The following is a 21,282-nucleotide window of genomic DNA, read 5'->3' on the forward strand; positions in this document are numbered from 1 at the left end:
CATACTCTTATTTCTTTTGAGATCCTATACATCTTTCGCCGTTTAAAGTAGTATTGCTAGTATACCCATTTTACAGATGAGATCACTGAGATAAGAAGACTGAAATTCAGAGTGGTTAAGTAACTAGACCAAGGTCACACAGCTAGAAAACAAACAGTAGATCTGGGATTCAAACCCAGGTCTATTCCCCTACAAAGCCCATGCCTTGAATCACTACTACATCTCACTGCTTCTGGTAGAAGTCATGCATGCTTGAAGTTTCAGAGATAGAACTATGAAATGTAAAACTTGGGAGGACAAATAGTTGGCTCTCAGTAAACATTTCTTGAGTGAATAAGTAAACCCTTGTTTTTTAGATTTACAAAAATCACAGTTTTACCTTCTTTATTCCCAAGTTAGAAAATCCAGTTTTCAACCAGAACTTGCTCTCCCTAAGAGAATTCCTCCTAGCTACACTGCAAAGCTACACTTGGCCAAGGCTATGGACAAGTAAACCAAAATGAATAAGCAACCCAGGGGTTCATACCTTAGGGTTTCTCTTCACCCCTTGGTCTGCCAGGCCGCGGAGGTATCATGCAGTAATGCATCAGGTTAGAGCCTTAGTATTTCTCTTTAGGTCTTCTTTAAGCTGCACTTGTTGAGGTAATCTTTCAGGTGAGAAAGATGTATTCCTTGTGAAACAATCAAATTACACACCTTCTTTTAACCAACATGTGATTTACCCACCTCTCTCTGAGTTCTGTTTCAAGAAGTCCTCACAAAGCCCTTTGATAAATATGGTCATTTTGCATATCCTGGCTTTTTGAGAAAACTAATTTTCTAAGAGCATTTGCCTGTGTGTATGGTTGAAATGGTACTACATTTCTCAGATGTAACCACTGTGGCCTCCAACTGCAGCTGATCTTGCTATACATAAGTTAACTGAGTATTTAGATGCTGGCTGCATCCTGTATGAGGATAAAAAAAATCAGTTGAAAAATTATTTCTGAAAAATGGTTATTCGGTCCATGCTGACATTTTTGGAGCTAAAACAATATCAAACATCCTATTTGACTGATTGTACACTTCTCTTCCTCTGCTGAATTGACTGCTTTGAGGAAAAGAACTCAATTTACATTTCCATTTAAAAGCTAAAAATATGCACAAGTAAATGTCGATTGGATTTAATTCAATTCTGGAATGCAGGGTATCCAGGCATTTAATGATTGCAATTTTGACATCTTAAGGCCTTGACTAAGTTTCTGCCAGTTTTTACTAAAATTCTAATCTCCTCAATGCAGATAGGTAATTAGCATTAGTCATAACAAACAGATCATTTTCCAGCCATTTGATTTATTAAAATGGCCCCAAATAATTTTTCATGTGCTTGTTTTTTATAATGATTTCCTATTTTTATGCAACATCCTCCAGATACCCAAGTCAAGGACCAACTTGTACCTGGATTAAGACTATAAAGCAGTTCCATTTGGAACCCTAGGGCAGGTTAGTTTTACATTCAGGTCATTTAGCACCTGTTACCCTCCACTGTACCCCACCACCCTGCCCAAACATTGACATACTTCTCCATCCCTGTGATCTACAATCATAGCTCTAGGAACAAACCCTTGTGATTTAAATTTATTCACATTTTCATCTCTAATCTGTTCAGCTCTGCCCTTGCCAGCTCCTTCAAGAGTGGCTGCTCCCTTGTGAATAATGCTCTTACATTTTACATACAATGCCAGCCCTTTACATTGATAAACCAAGTACCATACTTGCTTGAGACAAATTTACTCCAGAATTTTGTTTCAAATCTTTACATTGTTGCCACCTGGTATCACATTCATTCCATCCTTAGCTAGTGCCCCAAATGGAAGCTAATTTGTTTACTATTCACTTCTCTGCTCCCCTCTCCATACTGCTCATTACTTTCATCTTTTACTTCTCCTCTCCTGAAATTTTCCATGTGTCTTCTAGATCTCTGGTTACATGACAGATGTTTAACTTGTATACTTTCCTCATCTTCTCTTCACTGTGGGTTCCCTGTGCTTCCTCACTCAACCCAAACCCATCTTATCATGAGGACACGACTTCTCCTTCAGATATTTTCAGTAAAGGCAGATCATCTGTTCTTGCCCCCTATATTTCAAGGAATAGGAGTCTCTTCACTCCCACACTGTTGTTTCCAGACTACTGCCCCACTTTTTTTTTTTTTTCCTTTTTTTGAGACAGAGTCTCACTCTGTCGCCCAGGCTGGAGTGCAGTGGCGCGATCTTGGCTCACTGCAAGCTCCGCCTCCTGGGTTCGCGCCATTTTCCTGCCTTAGCCTCCCGAGTAGCTGGGACTACAGGTGCCCACCACCACGCCCGGCTTTTTTGTATTTTTTTTTGTAGAGACGGGGTTTCAATACATTAGCCAGGATGGTTTCAATCTCCTGACCTCGTGATCCGCCCGCCTCAGCCTCCCAAAGTGCTGGGATTACAGGCGTGAGCCACTGCTCCCGGCCTACCCCCCCCCCCATTCTTATGAATCAAAATCTGCTTCTTGGAGACTCACAGCGTTTGGTGTTAATAACCTCTATTACTTTCCTCTCTGCTGGCCCATGGACCAACTTCCCAGTCATTTCCCCACATTAATGAAGACATTATCATTTGGATCACAGCCATCCTTTTCACCCCCAAATCTTTCCATCATCCAACATTCTGTCCTCAGTGTGGTTTAACTTCAGGAATTTTTGTCTTCATTCCACTTTATTGACCCCACTACCATGGCCATACTCTGTATATTATCAGCATCCTAATCTGCGAAACCTCTGAAATCCTAACAGAAATATCCCACTTTCTGATTGGTTATCCTATAATTCTCTCATTTTCATATTCCCAGTACTGGTCTTTGACTTCTCCGCTATCACCTTCTATGTTGATGATCCTTCCAACACTCTGACCTTTACAGTTTTTTAATTGCTTCAGTTCCAATAACCTTAACATTTCCATTCCGCCTTTTACGACTTATATAAATATTAGTCCTCCGACTACATTTCCCTCCTTGAGGGCAATGATGGTATTTTTTTGTACCATTTTTTACAGTGCCTTCCATAGTATATGCTCACTAGAGGTAGTATTGTGTACTGATTAAGAGCACAGACTCTTAATTCTTAGGATATTAGGTTTCAAATCTCAGCTTTGAAACGTACTAGCTATATGACCATGGCGAATTTAACCAATCTCTCTGTGCCTCAGTTTTCATATATATAAAATGGAGATACTGACACTATGTACCTCATAGGAGTTGTTGGGATGATGACACTGAGAAGAATGCTTGGCACATAGCTAACAGAGTACTTACTACCAGCAACTGCCTTTATAAAGGGGAAGGAAAAACAGATATTTTAACAGGTACATTACTGAAAGAAATAAAGAGTTCCAATTTATTATGAGAAATGATGCTGAGACAGTAATTTAAAATATAACTGGAAAGCAAGTGAATTATTAAGGGAAATTTTCATTTCTCTTTATTCTTTCTGCAGGGGAGATGTCAATGTATTGATTATTGCTAGAGATGAATTTACTTAACTGCATTGTGTTACTATCATTGCATATTGAAGTCATTAGATAGGTCATGCTGAGAATATATGTCATTAAAAATTTAGACAAAAATATGATATACATCTAAAACTCTAAAAAGTTACAGCTAACATTACTATATTGTTAAATATTTACATTACAATTAACATTACTATACTGTTGAATATTTATATGCTCAAAGCAGGTCCTGAGCATAGGTGGAACAGGTTGTTGCTTACATGATGTGATGAGGGACAGTCTGAAATATCATCCCTGGAATTCACTCTTCCACAGTTCTGTCAAAGGTCCTGATGTCACCAGTAAGAAATCTGTTTTGTTTTTCCTTTAAGGCATGTTGTTTCTAGGTGCAACACGTAAATATTTTCCCCAACTTTATCAAAATAGCACCTGAATATCGAACAATTTTCTAAGTAAGTAGTACATAAAACTTGCAAGTTTAGACAGAAACAGATATAATTTGTTTATATGATGTCCTTGCTGCCTAGGGAATGTACTCTTGAATGAAAGAAAAGGGGTAGCTGGGGTAAGAGCACTTATGAACTGAGGACTGCTGAAATGAGAGAGACAGAGAGAGAGTACTTAAGAGGAAGTAGCCTACTTTATACAGTCTTGCTCAGGCATTTTTCTGTGTGTGTTTGCACACACACTCTTTTCTAACAATTGCAAGTAGTTCTGGGGGAAATCTATGTCTGAGCAGCAAATCATAATATAATAAATGAAACATTAAAAATTTAGGAGGAAGAGGCCAAGAGTTAAGCAAAGGATATGTTAATGAACAAATAGCACATGTTGAGATGCTTTCAAAATGTTCTTTGATTTTAAAATTGAGAAAAGGGAGATGAAATGTACTTGAAAGGGCTCACAGTAAATTTACTCATTTTGTTTTTATCTGGAAACTGGTGCCCAGAGGTACTATATCTTGATTTCCTTATAAACATACATTTTTATGCATTTATGTTTGTATATGCCTATACCCAGGGGAGGGGGGACCTGGGCATTTGTGTGAAAGCATAAAAGAGGTACTGAAATCATTTGTTATTGTAAGTCAGGTAAAAAAAGAAACAAAGCTTATGATGTTTTCAGAGATTCATGAATTCCAAGCATAGCTGAGTTATTTTCCAGGCCTAACATGTTATATACTGACTAATATATCCCGTGATCATGTCAATTTTTAAAATAACTCTGTCATTCTTTAGTTGACTTGTGGTACAATGTAGTTGTCAAATATTTTGCCTACAAACCTGTCTTTTTTGACCATATATTTCTATTTTATGTCTGTCTCTACATTTATTATTCTTTACTATTCACCATGGTATTCATCTTGTTTTTAATAAATAATTTTCCTAATTTGTCAAGATGCTTTTACTGTTTGTTTGTGTCTTACAACTTGACACTCAACTTGGAATTATATGTAAATGCAATGAAATTTCTTTTTCAATTGTCCAGGACACTAATAAAATTATATTTGGAAAATAACCCCAAATTGTCCCTTTTACCGATTGTTTCTTCTTTCCGTACCTAATTTATGGAGATCATCTATTGTTTCTGTATACCACTTTATTATTTCTCCCAAGCTAACAGTAAACTATTGGATTTCCCTTTTGGGCATATCCTACAATGGTGACTATATCTCTATCTATCTACATACAAACATATATGCATATATACATATATATTCACATTCTAGTTTACCCATAAGAATAACAAAATTCAAAAATCTTACTGAAGTCCTGAACCTTGATAAAGACTGTCTCCCAGAAGCTTCTATCAAATAACATACTCAGTGATAGAACAGTGGGAGCATCTTTTAGTAAAGTCAAGAACAAGTCAAGGATGTATACTGTTACCACTATTGTAGCCCTAGACAATGGAATAAGACCATTGGAAAAATTAAGAGGTAGAATTAGTATAAAAGAAGAAGCCAAACTTTCTAGAGAAAATGATCACTTATTTTGAAAATTCAAGAGAATCAATGGATGAATTATTAAAATTAATAGGAGTTCAACAAAGTGGTCAGATGCAAGGCCAACAATAGTGAAACAAGATCAATATCAATAGCTTTCTTATGTATCAGCAATAATTATGTTAATTGAAGTATTGTTTGTAAAAGAGCAGCACTGAAAACAACCCAAATGGCCATTACTAGGGGACTGGTTAAATAAATTATGTTTGCATATGCAATATTAATATAATGCAATAATTAAAAGAATGAATTTGATTTAAATACAAATTTAATGACATGAACATACTCCAGTTCCTATTGTTGAGTAGCTAAAGCAAGCTACAGAATAACTTTGTTAATATTAAAAATAAAACACAAATTAACTATGTGTTTTCTGTACGTATATGTGGAAAAATGAATAGAAAAAGTCTGAAAGGTTACATACTCAATGAATAGCAATAGTTATCTCTTGGAAGGGTGCTGGAATTGGGGGTGGTAGTCAAGGGGAGACTTTAATTATATTGTTAGTATTTTTTATACAAGAAACTACTCATTTATTATTTGTATCAGTAAAAATAAAAACAATTTAAAATGCAATAGTTTGCCGAATTTACCAAACTTCATTTAAACTTCTCCATCTTTTCATATATAAAAGATAATTGCTTTGTAGTTTCTTAAACTTTTATTCATTGAGCAAATAGTGAAGGCCATGCACTATGCTCAGTACAATGGATACAATGGCAAACATGACAGAGGCAGTCTCTGTCCTCCTGGAACCTAAAATCTAGTGGGAGACACAAATAATAAACAAATAAGAAAATAATTAGGCCAAGTGTGATGGCTCACAACTATAATCCCAGCACTTTGGGATGTCAAGGCAGAAGGATTGCTTGAGACTAGGAGGAGTTCGAGACCAGCCTGGGCAACACAGTGAGACCCCTGTATCTAAAAAAATAAAATAAAATTGCCTGGTGTGATGACACATGCCTGGGGTCCCAGCTACTTGGGAGGTTGAGATGGGAGGACTGCTTGAACCCAGGGAGTTCGAGGCTTCAGTGAGCTTTGTTTGTGTCACTGCACTCCAGCCTGGGTGACAGAGCAAGACTCGTCTCAAAAAGAAAAAAAAAAAATTAAATTAAATAAATAAATGTTAAAAATAGATTTAAAAAGAAAATATACATTAAAATAAATTTAAACAAGAAAGAGCTGAAGGTTTTGATAGAAAATATTATGAATAGGGTCAAGGGAGACCCGTTAGAACAAACATTTAAACTGGAATATGGAGTACCTGTTATGTGTGATAATGATGGTGGTAAGAGAGATCAAAGCAAGTAAAAAGCATCCCACATGGAAAAAGCTTCACATGTTGGAGAAAATGTCCAAAGATCAGAGTGGTTAAAGTATTGTGAGGGAGAGGGAAAGAGTAGACTGTTATGTTGGAGAGATAGGCAGAGACCAGATCATACAACTCCTTTTAGGCCTGATAAAATTTAAACTTTATTTGAAGAACAATGGAAAGTCACTGGGGAGCTTTGAGAAGAGGAGTGATGTGATCGACCTACATTTTTAGATCACTCTGGCTTCTGTGTAGAGAATATATGGGGTAGGTTGAGCAGAATCAGGGAGCCCAGTTTGGAGGCTATTTGCAGTAGTCAGTGTGAGAGCTGGCAGTAGCCTGCACTAGACCAGTGGTAGTAGATAGACATGGTTATATTTTGGAGGCAGTGTTATGTGAAAAAAAAAAATGAAGGAGAAGTGACTCAGGCAGAGGAGGCAGCAAGTACAAAAGCTTGCGCTTATTTCTCTTAGCTAAAAAAGAGAGAGAAGCCCAGAGTGGCTGAGGCATGGTAATACAGGGGGAAGGGCATAGGATCAGGTCTGATTGTACATGATTAGCATCAAACCTTGTAGGTCTAGACTCAAGGCCTGGATTTTATTCTAACTGAGGTGGAATTACATTTTCCACACGATCACTCTGGCTGCTATGTGCTACAGAGGGACGAGAATAGCAAGGGAGAACACTTAAGAAGCTACTGCAGTGGTGCAGGTGAGAGATGATTTTGGCCTGGGCTTGGATGGAGGCAGCAGAGGAGAAAAATGAATGGACTTAAGAAATGCTTGGAGGTAGGATCAAGGGAACTTTATGTTTAATTAGATGTGGGAGCAAAGATGAGGGAGGTATCAAGGGTTACTTTCGGACTGTCTGGCAGGGAAATGTTTAGTGGAATTGAGGCATTGAAAGGAGTCCAGTGTGACAAGAGTTCAGTGAGTAGGAGAGGAGGGAATGAGAGGAAATGAAGTCACAGCAGTAGGCCATATGATTCAGAGCTGGATAAAGTCTTAGAAAGAAGTTTGAACTTACCCTGAGTGTCATGGGAAGCCATGGAAGGATTTTAAACAGAGTGAGATTTATTTTCTCTAAAAAGCCACTTTGGCTTACAGTCTGGGGATTGGGCTTGGAAGGGGACAAGAGTGGCAGGGAAATCAATTAGAAAGCTATTGTAGAGATCTAAGATAGAGTGAGTGGTGTCTTGGAGATGCACAGAACTAGACAGATTTGAGGCTCATTTGAAATGGAACTGATTAGTTTTCTTGAATTAAGCTCTTCTTTATGTACATATCTGAGTTAGTCTTACTGAAGTTTTTATCATCTTCTCACTTCATTTATATACCATGCTTTTATTTCTCCTTTTACTTCTAGAAAAACATTTTTATAAAGCATGTGAGTTTGCTGCTATAATTAAACCCTTCCTTTTCATGCACTTCACTACTCTGGAATTGGTGTTTTGGGGATTCTGAATGCTGCACACTTCACTCTAATCCACTTTGCTGGACACAGCTGAAATGATAAAACGTAAAAACCATTTCATCCCTCCCAAATTACTGACCTTGTTGATATAAACTACATCCAAATCTAAGCATTTCTCAAGACATTTTACCTAAAAATAGCATATTTAACTTCCAAAGCTGTCTGCTCAGCAAGCAAGTACTTAACATGTTATGCATCTTCTGCTTGGATAATTCAGGAGTCCTGAATTTTCTCGCATCTCTAGACTAGAACTGAAAGACCATGTCTGCAGTGTTTGGAAAAGATTGTTAGGAAGTTACATACTTACTTAAGAACATAGTAAGCATATCCTTTTATTTCCCACTTCATCAAAATGCCAAGTCAAAATCCCATTATTCTTTCTGGTAAGCTAGAATATGAAAATATATGTATATATACATATATGTTTGTGTGTAGATAGATACAGATATATTCACCAGTGTGGAAAATAACCCAAAGGAGAAATCCAAGAGCAAATTAGGAAACTGCTACTGGACACAGCACAATGGGAAACTGAGTTTGAAGTTTATCCCCCAGTATTAGGCTATACACTATTCTTCCTCAGTGGAAGCTATTCTCAGACTGAAATTATCCCCTTCAGAAAAAGAACACTCTTAGTAGGGAGGCTGTAAATAGACTGGACTCAGGAGTAAGGACATTCTGTATTTAAATTATGAAACCATGCGAGGCAAGGGGTGCGGAAGCATCCCTTAGACTTACCGCGTCCCTTGAAGGCAACCTATAGGGGATGGGGAGGCACAGAAATGTGAAAGGACATGGGGGAAGAGAATATATTTGCACAACAGTACGAGGGTGGATGAAGTAGACTGTCAGTGAGAAAGAGAAAAATTGCCCCTGATATTTAGGACTTAGCCTGGCACTCTCAATTAAGCCTTGATATTTTCTTGTTGAACATAAACCATCTCACAGAACATCAACATTAGAGAAGGTCAATCTGTGACGATGACGGATCAAAACAAACAAACAAACAAACAAACAAACAAAAAACCACTCCATAATCAGGTGTGAACACAGACAAAATATGGACAGTGTCCACACCACAAAAATTACCAAATATCGCTCTATTCTGGCTAATAAGGGTAACTACCAAATATCTCTCTATTCTGGCTAATAAGGGTAACTGTTTCTTCTTTACCAATTACAGCTTTAGCCATGGGCTAGTCTTCCCCACTTATAAAAAAGATTTATTTAGAAACCTAAACACAGAATTACCTCAACTTACTGGCAGCCTCCAAGTTCAGAACAAAGCCAGCTAGGGTGGCCAACTTGTCACAGTTTTCCCAGGAGTTTCCTGGTTTAACATTGAGATCCCACATCCCAAGAAACCTTCAATCTCAAGCAAACTAGAATGGTTGGTTAACAGCCACATTCCTTCAACTCTCCCCCAAAACACCTAAAGCAAGCCCAAATCCTGCAAGTCCTTTTTAACACCTTCTTACTAGGATGCCCCATGGTTTTCCACGGTGTGTGCTCTTCCAGTTGCTGCAACAAGTAATAAATCTAACTTTTTAAACTACGGGTCTGTTGCTAGTGGTCTTTGGCTGGAATGCATTGACATTAGAAAGAAGTAAAGAGATATAATATTGTGGAAGTGCTTAGTAAGACCTAGTACAGGAAAATGGGACTGAAGGAATGAAGAGGTAAGGGGAACCAGGGAAGAGTAGAAGGGTATAAGGGCCTGAGGGGGCTACAGTGTGATTTTCTGAAAAGGTGGTTTTTAGGGGGTAATACAAGATGAGATGACAGAAGGTGAAACTGTGACCTTTATTATAGGAGGATTTCCCCCACCCTCTGTGTCAAAATAAAACAAAACACGAATGAAAAGACAGGAAGAACAAACAAAATGTTGGCATAAAATAAGGACAGTCTTTAATGATCTAGGGTCTGGTCATCTAGTGTTCATATCCACACTTGATTCCTTGTGTTTGTCAACTGCATCACTGAATAGTTTTTATATAAGGGAAATTTCTAGGAAGGAAAAAATCCAACGGCACACTAGTTGGCAGGTCTTAAAAAGGCAAAATTCCACCAAATTTAGTTTTAATTCTTTGGGGTTGATATCATCATATATTATAAAACAATGTTCATTAAATAAACATGCTATAACAGTGCCTGAAACATAATAAATGCCAATAAATGTTAACCGTCACAGCTATGATCATTATGCTATCTTTATCAATGTGTTTATTTTAAAACAGGTGCAATACTGTAGCTTTAAAAATATTTTTGATCGTGTGTCTTTGGTTATATTGGAGGTATATATTGAATGATAAGTCTAGCTGCCTCCTTTTTAAAACTCTGTTTAGTCACATATTCAAATGATTATGCACATGTTTCTTTTGGAGAGATTTACTGTGAGTGATCTTTGGTAAATATTTCAAATTTACTGGCAGGGTACCTACATTCTACTAGATATTGGTCCCTAATGCAGATTGCAAAGAAAGTTTTGAAAACAGGACTACTGTTTAGTTTCATACCGTTTGTATTTTAAAAATAGCAGGAGAGTGAATAAGTAGAATGTGTGCATGCAAAAGGCAACCCAGAGTATTCAGGATCTCTAAGTTTAAATGTATAACAAGTGGGTTCCTTAGAACAGATTTAATTCCCAAGTTTTATCAGAAAATGGCATTGGTTTCTTTCTACAAAAATGAAAGTCACTCGTAAAAACATAGGAACAGGCAGGGAATGCTTATGAAATGCTCTTAGCTAGAAAATAATATAAAATGTGAATGCTCGAGCTCTTGCAATGTCCAGGATGTGTCACAAAAGGTAGTACATGAAGTTTTGTTACATCTACAATAACTTTGTACTGCTGAAGTTCATCTTACCTGATTCTTTGATGCTCAGCGAAATAAGCAGTTTGGTTTTCAAATGTTAGTACTAAACTGCCATATTGTATGTGTACAACTTGGAACGTTCCAAGCACCATACTATTCTTAACATAAGTTTGATTTTCTCCTTTTCATAATTCTAAAATCTGTTTAATTTAATTTGCATTAATTTTCTTAGAGGCTAAATTTGGCAGTGATAACACCAATTATCAAAATTTTGTATTCATTTACTGTCAGCTCTTGCCTTGATTGAAATTATTCCTTTTTTTAAAGACCAAGTCTGATCTGGGAAAAAACACACATACCTATCCTCAGTGAACAAAATGGGATTCAGAAGTTTACTTCTTCATTGGTTTAAAAATCTATTTACTTGGAAACTGTTTTTTAAAAAATAAATAAAATAAAAACCTGTAATTTTCAGAAGTAACTCCTTTAAAAAGTTAATAAATTAGAAGATTCTATTTACTTAAGAAGCCATTAGTAAATATTTCTAAGGGAAATCTTTATTTTCTTTGTGAATTACAGTGTTATCCTATTTCTGCCATACAATTTTCAATGGATAACATTTTTTGCAGAGTAGTTTCATATGTATTAGTCCTGCAAAAAGATTCAAATCTTACAAGCATGCAGTAGAGTCAAGTTCTCATTTCTATAACATTTTACACACTTACAATATGCTATTGTTTAATCATAATGAAAGTGTTTTGCAGTTTAACATACTTGAAAACATACAGTCCCTTTTGCAGGAGAAAATAAACTGAAAAGTACAAATTAATAATAAAATTAAATTTTTTAATGTTTAGAGGTAAAAGTACAGTTTATTAAAAAGCAATTCATGATATAATGCCCACTGAGGAAACTTATATTGCTAAGAAAACATGAAAGAAAATAGGAATCACTTCATGAATTGCTACTGTCTTTGGAACAAATTAATTAAAATATTAAATAATAATAAAGTAATTACAAGTCGTGCCAGGCAAGAAAATTTAAAGTAAAATTATTTTACAACCTTGTTGCCAGATCCTAGAGCAGTTCTAGATGGAAATACCATTCTAAGATAAACAGACACTAATGCTCTTTGTGAATCAATTATTACTTACCAAAATTTGCCATCTGTATCGTCTGATTGCCAGTATCTGGAGCATTGTAAATCACAACAGCATCAGCATTTCTTCTGCCCGCTGTTTGAATTTTTTCTGAAAATGTACAATTACCTCTTTCTATCAGCGCAATCCAGGGCTTCTTAGTATTACTAAACTCAGTGTTGTGGTCACAAGCTTGGTAGTCATTATTCTTAGGGATGCCTACCACCCCCATAGCATTAGCCACTGGTGAAGCTAATCCATAAACACCACATTCACATGTCTCTATTGCAGTGTAGTTGCTGGTTTTATTGTAATAAGTCACAGTCACATAGGCGTTCATTGAAAAAGATGCTGTAATTTTAAGTAAAAAGGTAAAAATTACAAGGAGCCAAAAAAAACTAGACCTGTTCTCCTGGTTCATTGTTCATTCACTTGAGCATAAAATTTAAGATGTTTGCTGATATTTCCAACTGTCAGTCACCATTGTCCACTCACGTCCCTGCTAAACAGAAGTTTGAAATTTCAGTTGCACGTAGGTAACTGATCTCACCTCTAGCAACATAACCTCTGAATACATCAGCTCTATTTCACTTTAGTTATCTACATTCCCCTTTGCCTGCCCCTCCTCCAACTGTACACACATGTAACCCTTAACCAGGACTACCTTAGTAATAAATAACACCATCAACTTTATTCTACATGTCAACTTATTAGGATTGGATGACTTCCTGCAGTACATATTTTTTCTTCTTACTGTTCCAGCTAATGCACTTTCATAAACATGGAGTGGATTGGAATGAGGAACTGGACTCTGGGGAATCCCACGTGACAAGGCTGAAAGTTACCTCTCTCAGAATATCTAAAACACTAAACTGGTTTTCCAAGCCCTGCTGAAATATGCTATCAACTAGTTCAGCAGCGAGTAAGTTAAGATCCATAAGTTTAATTGCTATGGCGTTAGTAGAATGAATTTTACTGCTTTTTTCTCTTCTAATTTCTGTGTGTGTGTGTGTGTGTGTGTGTGTGTGTGTGTGTGTGTGTCTGTTTTCTTAGCAGGCTCCCCAAGGGATATCCTCTGTTACCTTGTTTATTCTTTGGAAAGCAAACATATTTCAGTGGCTAGAAATCCTTTCCTTTCAAGTATAGTGCCTTGCCCATGGCAGGCACTCAAATATTTGTTGATTGATACCTGTGAGTTGCTGCATTCCATTAATTTTTGTGCCCCATGTGTTATACTCTAAAAAAGATTGTTTAAGGTTTAATTTTTAACATTTATAGTTTTAAATTTTTAGTTCTCCCAGATGTATAGACAACTTTATTTATTTCATTGCTTCCTTTAGTTCAAGCTCTGTTTTTGTTCAGGAGCACACTGGACACTAACAGCATTAGGACACACACACTACGGGGTCAACTGGTCTGTGAAAATTGCTGGGATGGGGAGATTGCAGTGTGTGCCAAGGACTGGTGAAGGAATAGATGAACGAACAAGGCAAACAGAGATATCAGGAGTCTGACTGGGCCAAGAGTCAGCAAACTAGACAAACAGGCATCAGGCTGCCAGGGAAGCAAAAAGCTACCAGGTCAAAAGGAAGGTAGGCACAATGGTAGTCCAAGGTACAAGTCAGGTAATCTGGAATCAGGAAGGTTTACTAGAGTCAAGGGGACAGGACAACCGAAAATAAAAAAAATAGGAGACGTTGTTGATGGAGGTGGTCAATGCAGTTGTTTCTTCTCCCTATTGCTTGTCCGCTTTTAAACATCTGAAATATCAGTGTTGGAGTGGACCCTGCAGGTGAGAATTAACAGTTCACACCACCCAGCAGAGGGAAGGAGTTCAGGGAATCAGCAGCAGAACCTGCTGAATAAATCCCAGCAGACGTATAATACAAATATGAACCCTGCTATCATGTCATACCTGCCAATTACTCATTAGCGTACCCTCCCATAGTACTTGGTATTACTAGCATCATATACATATTAATAACCTGGTAATTCATATAATTGAACTGAAAAGATTAAAGGTTTTGTGTATTAGCTTATGGTCAATTTAAGAGTAAATACAAATAGTTCATTATTTTGCTACTAGCCCTATCATTTTGATGTGTTTTTAAGATCACAATAAAGCCTGTATTCACCAGAGAAAATTATCAGACTAAAAACAGAAATGCTATTATTGTTATTATAAATGTTGTCAAAACCATTAGCTTAGAGATTGCTGATGGACGGCCTTTTGTGATAAATTCAGCATCAACATTCAACATTTAAATAATTAGTAAAATCCCACAAATTTGATTTATCCTTTTCTGCCAGTTATTAAATTACTCCTTAAAAAAACTTCTCACGAAAAAATTTAAAAGCGGATTAGTGAGAAGTTACCTAAATCCATTAGAAGTTAAATTTTTTAGAAAATTTCTTTATCTTAACATTTATTTTCATTATTTTGTGTAGGGATTTTTTCTTAGTTACATAATCATATTTATATATTTTAATTTAGTTTTTCATTTAATATCTCGGTCATTATATATTTTATCCTATAATCTTTGTAGATTATGCTTTGTTGGATAAATGATATTCCATTAATGGAAATACCTAAGTTTACATAGTCATCCCATTTTTGTTTGTTTGGTCAAAATTTTAAATAATATTTTTGCTATTATCATTTTGTTATAATAGCTTTTTCTATTTAAGATTATATCCAAACAGATTGATTCTCAGTGGATTTAATAGGTTGAAGTTTTGAACATTTAAAAAATCTTAACACATTTTACATATTCAGGAAACAATTCAGGATAAAAATACACTAAGGAAAAGCTCTCCTGCCTCATTCCTCCTCCCATGTCTCCAAAGTAGTTACCAGAGGCTGGGAAGGGAAGGAGGAGGGAGGGATGAAGAGAAGTTGGTTAATGGGTACAAGAATACAGTTAGCTAGAGGAAGAAGTTCTAGTATTCGATAGTACAGAAGGGTGAATATAGTTAGCAACAGTGTATGGTATATGTAAAAACAGCTAGAAGAGAATTGTAATGATCCCAACATAAAGAAAAGATAAATGTTTGGGGTGATGGATATCCCAATTACCCTGATTTTATCAATATACATTGTATGCATCAATATATCACATGTACCCCATAAATATGCACAACTATAATCTATCAATACAAAATACAAAAAGGCCAGGTGCAGTGGCTCATGCCTGTAATCTCAGCATTTTGGGAGGCAGAAGCGGGCAGATTGCTTGAGCTCTGGAGTTTGAGACCACCCTGGGCAACATGGTGAAATCCCATCTCTACCAAAAAAAAAAAAAAAAAAAAAAAAAAGGCCGGTGTGGTGGTGTGCATCTGTGGTCCCAGCTACTTGGGAGGCTGAGGCAGGAGGATCGCTTGAGCCTGGGCAGTCGAGGCTGCAGTAAAGTAAGCTGAGATTGCGCCACTGCACTTCAGCCTGGGTGACAGAGTGACTCTCAAAAAACAAAACAAGACAAAACAAAACAACTCAAAAAGGCACCATTCAATAAAGGGTGATGGGACAATTGGCTAGTCAGTTAAAGAAGGAAAGTCATCAGTTTGCTCCTCATTTCCTCCTCACGAAACACCCAAATAAATTACAGTTGGATTAAGTAATAATGTTTTTTGAAAAATTAAGAATTTTTTAAAACCAGCATACAGAGACCTGGGTATTTATTAAACCTTGTGAAAGGGAAAAGACTGTCATATCAGTGGAAAAAATTAAAGTGGAACATCTGCCCACTCAACAATGTTAAAACTATTTTACATGGGCAGTGATACATTGGGGAAATATTTGTAGCAAATGCCCCAAAGGTATTTTATTACATGTTATTAAAGATCTTATACCCATGGAAAGTAAAGCAAATTAAAGAATAATATGCATGCTATGACTTTCTTTTGGTACTAAAACCAAGCCTTCCTTGTATCTTTAAAAACAAGTGCAATTGTATGCACAAACAAGGAGAAAGGTAGGAAGGCACAACGAGGCCTTTACCACTGACTCCCTGTTAAATAATCTGAACATACTAGTTTCAAATCTTGACATATTTTTGCACAAGTTAAATCATTAAGTTCTGAAAACAGGACAACTTGGTTGGGTGCAGTGGCTCACGCCTGTAATCCCAGCACTTTGGGAAGCTGAGGCTGGTGGATTGCTTGAGCTCAGGAGTTCGAGACCAGCCTGGGCAACATGACAAAACCCCGTCTCTCTATATATATATTAAAAAAATAAATACAAATAAAATAAATTTTAAACAGTGACAACTTTCCCATAACATGTTGTGCCACTGTTGATGTAATAAGAGAACATTCCTAAACTATTTTGTTAAATTGCACTGGAGGTTGAAGTACATAACTTAAACTTAAAAAATTTTCTTTGTGTGTGTGGGTAGGTGTATATAATTATGGGGAGCATGAGATATTTGAATACAGGCATGCAATGTATAGTAATCACATCAGGGCAAATGGGATATCCATCACCTCAAGCATTTATCTTCACTTTGTGTTATAAACAACCCAATTATACTCTTCTGGTTATTTGTAAATGTACAATAAATTGTTCCTCTGTTGTGCTATCAAATACTAGATCTTGTTCATTCTATCTAACTATATTTTTGTACCCAACAACCATCCCTGCTTCTCCCCTCCACACTACTCTTCCAGGCCTTGTAACCATCCTTTTTCTTTCTATATCCATGAATTCAATTGTTTTAATTTTTATCTTCCACAAATAAGTGAGGACGTGCAAAATTTATCTTTTTGTGCCTTGCTTATTTCACTTAACGTGATGATCTCCAGTTCTACCTATGTTGTTGCAAATGACAGAATCTTATTCTTTTTTATGGCCAAATAGTGCTCTATTATGTATATGTACCACATTTTCTTTATTCATTTGTCTGTTGATGGACGCTTAAGTTGCTTCCAAATCATAGTTATTGTGAATAGTGATGCAATAAACATAGGGGTGAAGATATATCTTCAATATATTGAGTTCCTTTCTTTTGTATATAGACCTAACAGTGGGATTGCTGGATCATATGGCAGTTCTATTTTAGTTTTTTAAGGAACCTCCAAACTGTTCTCCATAGTAGTTGTACTAGTTTACATTTCCAACAACATTATATGAGGGTTCTCTTTTCTCCACATCCTCACCAGTATTAATTATTGCCTGTCTTTTGGGTAAAAGCCATTTTAACTGGGGTAGGATGATATCTCATTGTAGTTTTGATTTGCATTTCTCTGATGATCAGTGATGTTGATTACATTTATCGTGAATCTGCCATTCGTATGTCTTCTTTTGAGAAATCTTTTATCACATCTTTTGCCCATTTTGATTGGATTATTAGATTTTGTCCTATAAGTTGCTTGTGTTCCTTATATATTTTGGTTATTAATCCCTTGTCAGATGAATAGTTGCAAATATTTTCTCCCATTTTGTGAACTGTCTCTTCACTTTGTTGACTGTTTCCTTTGCTGTGTGGAAGATTTTTAACTTGATGTGAACTCATTTGTCCATTTTTTATTTGATTGCCTGTGCTTGTAGAGTATTACTCAAGAAATCTTTGCCCCGTCCAATGACCTGGAGAGTTTCCCCAATGCTTTCTTGTAGTAGTTTCAGAGTTTAGAAGTCTTAGATTTAAGTCTTCAATTGATTTTGATTTGATTTTTGTATATGGTGAGAGATAGGGTCTAGTTTTATTCCTCTGCATATGGATATACAGTTTTCCCATCACCATTTATTGAAGATGCTGTCCATTCCCCAATATATGTTCTTGGCATATTAGTTGAAAATGAGTTCACTTTAGATGTATGGACTTATTTCTGGTTTCTCTATTCTGTTCCATTGGTCTCTGTGTCTGTTTTCATCCAGTCCCGCATGCTCTTCTGGTTACTATAGATGTGTAGTACAATTTGAAGTCAGGTAATGTGATTCCGCCAGTTTTGTTCTTTTTGTTTAGGATCACTTTGGCTATTCTGAATCTTTTGGGGTTTTTACATAGATATTAGGAATTTTCATTTTCTCTTTGTGAAGAATGTCATTGGTATTTTAGTAGGGATTGTGTTGAATCCCATAGATCATTTTGGGTATTGTGGACATTTTAACAATATTGGTTCTTCCAATCCATAAACATGGACTATCTTTTCTTTTTGTTTTTGTTTTTTTTTTTTGGCTTCTTCAATTTCTTAAGTCAATATTTTATAGTTTTCATTTTAGAGGTATTTTATTTCTTTGATTAAGTTTACTCCTCTGTATTTTATTTTGTTTTTAGCTTTGGTAAGTGCAATTAAGTTTTTGGTCTCCTTTTCAGATTGTTTGCTATCAGCATATAGAAGTGCTACTAACTTTTTTTATGTTGATTTTGTATCCTGCAACTTTACTGAATTTATTTATCTGTTCTAATAGTTTTCGGTGGAATCTTTAGATTTTCCTACTACAAGATCATATCATCAGCAAAGAAGGATAATGTGACTTTTTCCTTGCCAATTTAAATGCCCTTTATTTCTTTCTCTTGTCTGATTGTTCTAGGTAGGATTCTCAGTACAATGTTGAATAATAGTGGTGGAAGTGGGCATCCTTGTCATGTTCCAGATCTTAGAGGAAATACTCTCAGTTTTTTCCCATTCAACATGATACTTGCAATGAGTCTGTTACATATAGCTTTTATTGTGTTGAGGTATGTTCTTTCTATACTCAGTTCTTTGAGGGTTTTTATCATGAAGGGATGTTGAACTCTATCATAATGCTTTTTCAGCATCAGTTGAAATGATTGTTTGGTTTTTGTCCTTTATTCTGTTGATATGATGTAGCACATTGATTGACTTTTGTATGCTGAGTCATCCTTGCATCCTTGGGATAAATCCCACTTACTTATGATGAGTGAACTTTTTAATGTGTTGTTGAATTTGGTTTGCTAGTATTTTGTTGAGGATTTTTGCATCAATGTATATCAGGGATATTGGCCTGTAGTTTTCTTTTTGTTGATTTATGTTTTTCTGGTTTTGGTATCAAGGTAATACTGGCCTCATAGGAGTTTGGAAGTCTTCCCTCCTTCTCTGTTTTATGGAATAGTTTGAGTAGAATTGGTATTAGTTCTTCTTAAATATTTGATAGAACTCAGCAGTGAAACCATTTGGTCTCCTGTTTTCCTTTACTGGGAAACTTTTTATTATGACGTAGATCTTGTTACTTGTTATTGGCCTGTTCAGGTTTTGGATTTCTTCATGGTTCAATCTTGGAAGGTTGTATGAGTCTAGGAATTTATCCATTTCTTCTAAGTTTTTCAATTTATTGACATATAGTTGCTCATAGCAGCCTTAAATGATCCTTCAGATTTCTGTAGTATCAGTTGAAACATCTCCTTTTTCACCTCTGATTTTATTTATTTGTATCTTCCCTCTTTTTTGTTCTTAGCTAGTTTAGCTAAAGGTTTGTCAATTTTATTTATCTTTTGAAAAAAACGAGTTTTTGTTTCATTGATGTTTTGTATTATTTTAAAATTTCAATTTCATTTATTTCTGCTCTGATCTTTATTACTTTTCTTGTACCAATTTCAGATTTTGTTTGCTCTTGCTTTTCTAGTTCTTTAAGATGTGTTGTTAGGTTGCTTATTTGAAGTTTTTCTACTTTTAAAATGTAGGTGCTTATTGCTATAAACTTTCATTTTAGCACTGCTTTTGCTGTATCTGACACATTTTGATATGTTGTATTTCCATTATCATTTGTTTCAATAAATTTTGTAGTTTTGTTCTTAGTTTCTTCATTGACCCACGGGTCATTCAGGGGCATATTATTTAATTTCTATATGATTGTATAGTTTCAAAAATTCCTCTTGTTATTGATATCTAGTTTTATTCCATTGTGGGCAGAAAAGATATTTGATATAATTTCATTATTTTTTGAATTTTAAAAACTTGTTTTGTGGACTAATATATGGTCTATCATTGAGAACGATCCATGTGGTGAGGAGAAGAATGTGTATTCTGCAGCCATTGGATGAAATGTCCTGTGAGTATCTATTAGGTCCATTTGGTCTATAGTACAGATTCAGTTCAATGGTTTTTTGTTGATTTTCTGTCTGGAAGATCTGTCTAATGCTGAATGTAGGGTGTTGAAGCCTCCAGCTCTTATTTTTTTAGGTCTCTCTGTCCATCTTTAGCTCTAATAATATTTACCTTATATATTTAGATACTCCAGTATTGGGTGCATATATGTTTACAATTGTTATATCCTCTTGCTGAATTGACCCCTTTGTCATTATGTAACGATCTCTGTCTCTTCTTTTAACTTTTGTCTTGAAATATATTTTGTCTAATGTGAGGATAGCTACTCCTGCTCTTTTTTGGTTTCCTTTGGCATGGAATATCTTTTTCTATCCCTTTATTTTCAGTCTATATGTGTCTTTATAGGTAAAGTGTGTTTTTCATAGACAGCAGGTAGTTGGGTCTCATTTTTTGTTTCATCCATTCAGCCATTGTCTATCTCTTAATTGGAAAGTTCAGTTCGTTTATATTCAGTCTTATTATTGATAAGTAAGGGCTTACTCTTGACACTTAGTTATTTGTTTTCTGATTGTTTTGTGATTTTCTCTTCCTTATTTCCTTCATTGCTGTCTTCTCTTTAGTAAAGGTTATTTTCTCTGGTGTTATGGTTTCTTGATTTTTATTTTTGTGTGTGTGTATTTGTTGTAGGTTTTTTGATTTGAGGTTCCCACGAGGCTTGCAAATAATATTTTATAACTGATTATTTTAAACTGATAACTACTTAACACTGATTGCATAAATAAACCAGCAAACAAGCAAAGAGAAAACTAATAAAACTCTGTACTTTAACTTCATCCTCCCATGTTTTAACTTTTTGTTTTTTCTATTTATATTTTATTATACTATCTATTTCTTGAAAAGTTGTAGTTTTTATTTTTGATAGGTTCATCTCTTAGTCTTTCTACTTAAGAGATATGTAGTTTAGATACCACAAATACAGTGTTATAATATTTTGTGTTTTTCTGTGTAC

The 21,282-nt window shown here is 35.6% G+C and overlaps 1 protein-coding gene across 1 annotated transcript in view; it reads right to left on the minus strand.

Moving 5' to 3' along the window:
• LOC105490433 (ring finger protein 128) overlaps positions 1–12,856 on the minus strand; it is a 99,043-nt gene extending 86,187 nt beyond the window's left edge. The window contains exon 1 of the mRNA XM_011756033.2: positions 12,285–12,856. Coding sequence (XP_011754335.1) covers positions 12,285–12,690 — 406 coding nt within the window. The 5' untranslated portion in view covers positions 12,691–12,856. The remainder of the gene's footprint in view (positions 1–12,284) is intronic.
• Between the last annotated feature and the right edge of the window lie 8,426 nt (positions 12,857–21,282).

The sequence above is a fragment of the Macaca nemestrina genome, chromosome X, assembly GCF_043159975.1.
Source record: "Macaca nemestrina isolate mMacNem1 chromosome X, mMacNem.hap1, whole genome shotgun sequence".
Taxonomy (NCBI): Eukaryota; Metazoa; Chordata; class Mammalia; order Primates; family Cercopithecidae; genus Macaca; species Macaca nemestrina.